The sequence below is a fragment of the Cucurbita pepo genome, chromosome 2, assembly GCF_057944985.1.
Source record: "Cucurbita pepo subsp. pepo isolate OVF chromosome 2, ASM5794498v1, whole genome shotgun sequence".
Taxonomy (NCBI): domain Eukaryota; kingdom Viridiplantae; phylum Streptophyta; class Magnoliopsida; order Cucurbitales; family Cucurbitaceae; genus Cucurbita; species Cucurbita pepo.
The window spans coordinates 2019281-2026859 of record NC_141799.1 but is presented as its reverse complement, the minus strand read 5'-3'; the positions used below and the strand labels follow the sequence as shown (position 1 = coordinate 2026859).

Sequence of the window (7579 nt, the reverse complement as noted above, 5' to 3'; positions counted from 1 at the left end):
ATATTTAATTAATATTTTATTTTTTTTTTAAAACACTTAAAAAAATAATATTAAAAATTAATGGAGAGTATCTGTGACGGTTAAAAAAATTTTAATTTTATAATTTTTAAAATGTTAAAGATATTTTTAAAATAATTAAAATATAAGGATATTATTAAATTTTTTTAGTAGAAAATATTTTTATTAATTTAAAAAAATAATAAATTAGTGAAGTAATTGTGTGGACATATTAATTATTGAAAGTGTACTCATTTATTAAACTGAAGTAATCAGCTGTCCAAAGTAAAGCGCCAGATCAGCTCTCATTAAAAAATAAATAAATAAAATAAATAAAAATTGCAGAAACAGTCCCTCAACTATGATGAAATTAAATAATAATTATTTTGATTGGAGAGTTGGAGAGTGCATTTTAATGCAAATACAGAGAAATACAGAGAAGCACTTCTCTCACTCACCTGTCATTTCCGATTCCATCACCCACCAACCCACTTCTTCCACCTCCCCATCCAGCAAATTAGAGTTTGCAGCTGTCGGAGATTTTCTCTCTCTCCTCTGCAAACAATCTATCAAATTATAACCACCAACGGCTTAAACCGTGTGGTTCACCGGCTGTGATATTTGATGCAGAAGAAGAGAAGCTCGTGTACGACGTCGTTTTCGGGGAGGGCATGGCGGCTTACCCACATTACCGGTCGCAATTTGGAGACACCACTTTCACTAAGGTCTTTGTGGGTGGCCTTGCTTGGGAGACTCCCACCGAGGAAATGAGACGTTATTTTGAGGAATTTGGTGACATTCTTGAAGCTGTTATAATTACTGATAAAATTACCTCTAAATCCAAAGGCTATGGCTTTGTGAGTTACTCTCCCTTGTTCTTTTTTTTGTTCTTTCGCAATGTTTTCCGCTTCTAACGACGTTTTGATTCGATTCTTTAGGTTACGTTTCGTGACCCCGAGTCGGCTAAAAGGGCTTGTTTGAATCCTAACCCGATCATTGACGGGCGACGAGCTAATTGTAATATTGCTGCATTGGGACGCCCTCGTCCTTCGCCTCCACGAGGTTTCTAATTCAATTCCCTCTTTTTTTTTTTATGTCTTAGAGTTTCTCGTTATGTTTTTTTTTTTGTGTGTGTGTGTAGGACGACTTCAGAGTGGCGTAAATGTGCAATCGGCTTCGCCGTTGCAGTTGAACCTCCCGCCGCTTCCTCCGCCACCTCCGGTTGTGTATTCACCATACGGGTTAGTTTTGTTTTAACTTTAAAGTTTTTATTTTGCGCGTCGGAATGAGAGGTAAAAAAGTTTAGAACTTTTGTTTGGAGAAAGTTAGGTTGTTGGTTTTAGTGGATTATCCTGTCACGTGGTCATAATGAGTCAAAACAATAATCAACTTACCAACAACAAAACAGCTAAAACGATAGCTTCTTGACTTATTCGACATTTTTTTTTTTCAAGTTATAAATTTACGAGAGATTATTCAAGAAGACGGGTATATCGTGACCTGCAGTTTTATACTCTAAGACGAGTTTTTTATTTTTTATTTTTTATTTTTTTTTATTTTACAGATACCCGACTTACAATTCTGATTATAACTACCACCAGCAAGTGAGTTTCGTCTTGTCTTGTTTTTTTTTTCATTGTGGCATTTACTCAAACTGTTGATAGGTGTCACACAAACTAACTCGAACACTTTGAATTATAGCAAGCGGTATACAATCCACAACTCCAACAACCACAATTCTATCAGCAATCCCCATATTTCTACGGCTATTCTCGAACATTTCCCATTCCTTCACTATCTCATCAACATCGTCTTCCTCCGTCTTACATGTACTACCCGACGCTTCCCCCAGCTCAATTCGAACCCTCCTTCAACTACCCTCCAGCTCCTCTCGTACCGCACCGCTTTTCTCCTGCAGGTACGTATCATAAATTAGGTTAAATTATAAATTTCAATAAGAAATTGAGTTAAAAATAAGTAAACGTCTTAGTTACCGTCACGTCATTTTGTTACATTTTGTTACGAGAGGGTTAAAAGTGGGGGCCATGTGGGTAAGGTAAGGGTAGAGCCATGTGAATGAGCTGTGTGTTGGGGCCAATGAAATGGTTGAGAGCAAATTGATGACAGACAGCTACTGAACTCACCTGCATTTCCATGTCACTTTTCAACCCCCTTTTATTCTAAAACCCCAACTTTTTTATTTTTCAACTGCCCCCTTAATTTCTTTCCTTTTTCGTTTTCTCCCCTCTAATTTTCCAATTTTGCTCATATACCCTCATTAGGAATAATGTTACCACCAAATACATACCCCTTTTACCCCTCATTATTCTTTCAAATTTTCAATTTAGTCCCTAATTTAATAAATATTTAAAATTTTAATTATATTCATAAAAAATAAGGTAATAACTTAAATGTATCATATGTTATTAATGGTTTTTTATTTTTTTTATTTTATTTTATTTCTTAATTTCCATTTTGGGTAGCTGTGTCCAGCTGCGTTTGAAAATGGACCACTTTCGTAACGTCTAAATTAAAATAAAACATTATTATTTATTCGCATAAAGTTTTGAACATTAATATATAAAAATATATATATTAATTTCAGATTCTCAGACATCTCAGACATGTCAGCAAACTGGAGCTGAAGCTGGAGCTGGAGAAAGTCCGACCACTTGACACAGAGAATAAGAATGTCAAAAATCGAACCGAAATTATTGGTTCCATTTCTCATGAAAATAGAAAGTAAAAAATGAAAAGGTGGAGATAGTAAAACTGTAAAAAGTTGACAACTTGATCAATTTGAGATCTTTTTTTCACCCATTTTTATCTCTGGCTGAGGCTCAAGGTCAATTTTTAGAGACATTCCATCTTTTTTGTATTTTTATTTGTTATCGAGGTATCCAAGATGTTTTTTTTTTTTTTACAATATTTATAATGAAAATATTCGAACTTCTGACCTATTATCGACACTTTCGAGAGAAATTGTAGAGGTCCATGTTGGGACTTGGAACTTCGGCTTTAAGGCCTATGTTGATACTTCGGGCCATCAAATAAATTACACCTTTTACGACCCTTAAAATCACGGTCTCTAGATTGGAAATATATTCTCTGTTGTGTGCCCTGACCGTGTTTAAGTTTCTAAATATTACATTGTAATAACTCAAGTCCATCGTTATCAGACTCATAATTTTAAAATGTATTTATTAGGGTGAAGTTTCTACACCTCGCAGACCCTGATTGTGTTTAGGTTTCTAAATATTAAATTGTAACAATTCAGGTCTCAGTGAATCTGAGATCTCACAATCCACCCCCTTGGAGGCCCAGTGTCCTCGCTGACACACTGCCTAGCGTCTAGCTCTGATACTATTTGTATTAGTTGTAGCTCGTTGCTAATAGATATTGTCCGTTTTGGCTCATTACGTATTGTCATTAGTCTCAGGGTTGCTCAGCGTCCTCGCTAGAACACCACTCGGTGTCTGACTCTAATATCATTTGTAATAGGGCAAGTTCACTGCTAGCAAGTAGTATCCACTTTAGCTCGTTGCATATTCGTTATAAGTCTCACGGTTTTAAAATGCGTCTACTAGGGAGATGTTTTATTCACTTCTACAACAGACGTGGGATCTCATATAAATGATTTTTTTTTTTTTTTTATACTTTAAATAATGTCGTAAGGTGTTGGGTTAAGTCCCGCAACGAGCGCAACACTCGTGTTTAGTTGCCAACCGTTGAGGTTGGAACCCTGAGCAGACTGCCAGTGATAAGCTGGAGGAAGGTGAGGATGACGTCAAGTCATCATGCCCCTTATGCCCTAGGCGACACACGTGCTACAATGGCCGGGACAAAGGGTCGTGATCCCGCGATGGTGAGTTAACTCCAAAAATCCGTCCTCAGTTCGGATTGTAGGTTGCAAATCGCCTGCATGAAGCCGGAATCGCTAGTAATCACCGGTCAGCCATACGGCGGTGAATTCGTTCCCGGGCCTTGTACACACCGCCCGTCACACTATCGATCTTCCTTCTTTTCACATTGCTATCAAATCTCCATTCCAATTTCGGCGGAGAAGGGCAATCAAGCTCACTATGTGGCCACCAGCTTGCTACATCCCTCTTTATTTGGTCACCTCCACTAACTCCGGCGATAGCACCGCCTTGTCTTCCGCCGCCAGATCCGGCCTAATTATCCAAAAACTTTATTCCACTGTTTGCAAGCGCCATGCAAATTCCTTTGATCTTATGCAATTTGAAGTAAAAAAACAAAAGTATAAAAAATTAGCATAAAATAGAGGTTCGTGTTCATATTAATCGTCATCTCCATTGTCGTCACGTTTATCTTTACAATTTGCTGCAGGGGTACACACGAGTTATATTGAGTTGAGTTGAAGAAATCTTTTTGACTAATAAAAAAGTTCGGGTTCATGATCCGAACCATCTGAATAGAATTCACAACCCAACCTAACACTATATTTTTGGGTTCAGTTGAATTGAGTTGTCGGGTTGTTTTTATTAAATTATTTAAAAAAATTATACTTATCTATATACATGTTACATTAATAATTAAAATCTTATAAACCTTAAATATCAAACGGTTCACAGGTCACCAGCATTGTTGCATCTACCACTTTTTTTTCTGTCATTATTTCACCTATAACCATTTAATAATTAATTATTTCTTTCATATTTGACTATTCTTATTATTTTTATTATTCAACTATAATCATAAATTCTAGCCGTTTTCAATTATTTAAAATTAAATAAGATAAAAATAATGTATCAAAGATATCATCCACGTACCAGAGTAGATACGAAAATAAAAAAGAACACGAAAAGAAATAAAGTTTAAATTTAAAGATGAGACGTAAAACATTCAAATCATGTTCGAGGTGCTTGCTTAACCCATAAAAAGACGTAAAAAGCTTACCAACTTCATTTGGCAAGGTCGTTGCATTTATACGTGAGGACGTATACCACCATGGAGAAAGACGTTTTTAATATCTAGTTGCTTCAATTTCTTGTCAAGTTGAGCGGTCGGAGATAAAATAATACGAATTATTGGCTTCGTAGTAGCTCGACTAAAATTTTAGGACGTGGATAATCTTATAAAATTTAATTTAATTGAAAAAAAAACAAAAAAAAAACATAAAAACCATGACTATAGCACAATGTTTTGTTAACAAAATAATAAATAATGCAAATAAAATTAATTTGGATTTTTGACTTTAAAACAGAGTACTAAAAATCCATCATGCGCCGCACTATTACGCGTCATCCTCCTCTCCCGCAGACAATAAATACCCTTTTCCCCATTTTCTTCGTCTCCACGCACAAATTTTTCACTATGGCTTCCATTTCTCTCCTCCTCCTCCTCTTCTTCTCTTCTTCAATTCACTCTCTCTCCGCCGCCGCCGCCACCGCCACCACCACCGCCGCCGCCAGGAACCTTGCTTTCTTAGACCATCCACTTGATCTCGACTCCTTTCCCTTTGAATACCACGGCGGACGTCTTCTCTCCGGCAATATAACCATCAATCTCATATGGTACGGCAATTTCAGTCCCTCCCAAAAAGCCATCGTCGGCGATTTTATCGCCTCCCTCTCTGCTTCCAAATCGGCGATTTCCCGGCAGCCCTCTGTTTCCACTTGGTGGACCGCCATTAACAAATACTATAATCTTGCTCGGAGTTTAAAGAAATCCTCCCGTTTTTCTATCTCCTTGGGTTCTCAGATTCATGACCGGAAATATTCCCTTGGGAAATCGCTAACGAAGCGTCATGTTCTTGCTCTGGCAGCGAAGGGTCGGCGGAAATATGCAATCAATGTGGTTTTAACGGCTGCGGATGTCGCCGTCGATGGATTCTGTTTTAACAAATGTGGGTCACATGGGGTTTCCGCCGGAGCTCCGATTCAGGGGAAGCGGTATAAGTTTGGGTATATTTGGGTGGGGAATTCGGCGACTCAATGTCCGGGGCAATGTGCCTGGCCGTTTCATCGTCCGGTGTACGGTCCACAGAATCCGCCGTTGGTGTCGCCGAATAAGGATGTGGGAATGGACGGTGTTATAATAAACTTGGCCGGACTTCTCGCCGGAACTGCGACGAATCCGTTTGGGGATGGGTTTTATCAGGGGCCGAAGGAAGCTCCGTTGGAGGCGGCGTCGGCCTGCACCGGAATATTCGGTAAAGGTGCTTTTCCGGGTTATCCCGGGGAGGTTCTGGTGGATGCTGGCAGCGGAGGGAGTTATAATGCGGTCGGTGGCAATGGACGGAAGTTTCTGCTTCCGGCGTTGGTTGATCCGATCACTTCCGTTTGTTCTACTCTGGTTTGAGAACTTGGAACGGTCTCATGCGAAGAGACTAAACGGCGTCGTATTCATGTTGTACGGATTGAAATGATTTATTTATTTATACTTTATTTTTCTTTTTATAAATATAATTCACAAATTTAAAGAAGGTTATAATAAATATGTATTTTTATTTTTCTGATTATTTTGTGTGAATGGAAAATATTGCTTTTGATTTTTAAGTCCCATGTTTGGTGATTTAATATATTTTTAATTTAAAATCAATTATTTCTAATTAATATGAAATTAGTTTAAACTAAATTAATCGAAATAGAAATATTAAGGTTAAAATTTTAGATAAAAATTAACTTTTAGAAAGAAAAGAGAATTTATTAGAGAGATATAACTAGGGGTGTACATTCAACCCGATAACCCGACAACCCGGACCAATCCAACCCGAACTATAAGGGTTGGATTGGGTTGGATTAGCATTTCGGCTAGGGTTGGGTTTATTTTTTCTGAACCCGAACTGAATCGGTTCGGTTTCAGGTTCATGGGCAAAACCTTCGAGTTGATCCGAGCCAAACTAAAATATATAAAATATATTAAGAATTTTTATATAATAATGGGTTTGACAGTGGTACCGAGGTCTCACTAATTTTTTTTTTGTCAATAATTATAAATTAATTTGTGTTTATATGTAAATTTTAAATATATTTTAGTTAAGATTGTATCCGAATAATTATAATTTTCAAGAAATATCGATATTTAATTATTTATAGTTTTATGATAATGTTGAACTATGTTAATATGTTACAATTTTTGCTGATTGTTTTTTTTTTTTTTGTTAATAATTATAGATTGATTCGTGTTTGTATTTGAAATTTTAATATATTTTATCTAAGATTATATCGAAATAATTATAAATTGTGGATAAATAAAATTTAAAAGAAAAATTTGGTAACCCAACCCGGACCCAACCCGAAAATAGAGGGTTGGGTTGGGTTGTGAAAACTTTCGGGTTGGGTTGGGTTACCAATTCAACCAACCCGAACTTTTGGGTTGGGTCCAAAAAAATCTTCCAACCCGACCCAACCCGGACCATGTACACCTCTAGATATAACAATAGAAAAAAAAAAAAACAAAGACATAAATATTTTTAAAACCTAAAATATAAAATTATAATTATTTAATATCTTTATATATATATATATATATATATTTATTATTTATTTATATTACAGGAGTCATATTTATAAGAAAATAGGTAAAAAAAAAAAATTAAAACAAACTTTTAAATTTA

At 36.3% G+C, this 7579-nt stretch overlaps 2 protein-coding genes across 2 annotated transcripts; both read left to right on the top strand.

Moving 5' to 3' along the window:
* The first annotated feature begins 414 nt into the window (after positions 1-414).
* LOC111788270 (uncharacterized) lies at positions 415-2817 on the top strand. The gene is made up of 6 exons (XM_087121164.1): positions 415-854; positions 936-1059; positions 1139-1238; positions 1562-1601; positions 1699-1915; positions 2603-2817. The coding sequence occupies exons 1-6, from the start codon at positions 669-671 to the stop codon at positions 2671-2673; spliced, it is 738 nt and encodes a 245-aa protein (XP_086977290.1). The 5' UTR covers positions 415-668; the 3' UTR covers positions 2674-2817.
* A 2502-nt stretch (positions 2818-5319) lies between these two features.
* LOC111788240 (protein EXORDIUM-like 1) lies at positions 5320-6481 on the top strand. The gene has a single exon (XM_023668531.2). The coding sequence runs from the start codon at positions 5335-5337 to the stop codon at positions 6319-6321; it is 987 nt and encodes a 328-aa protein (XP_023524299.2). The 5' UTR covers positions 5320-5334; the 3' UTR covers positions 6322-6481.
* Positions 6482-7579: the final 1098 nt, after the last annotated feature.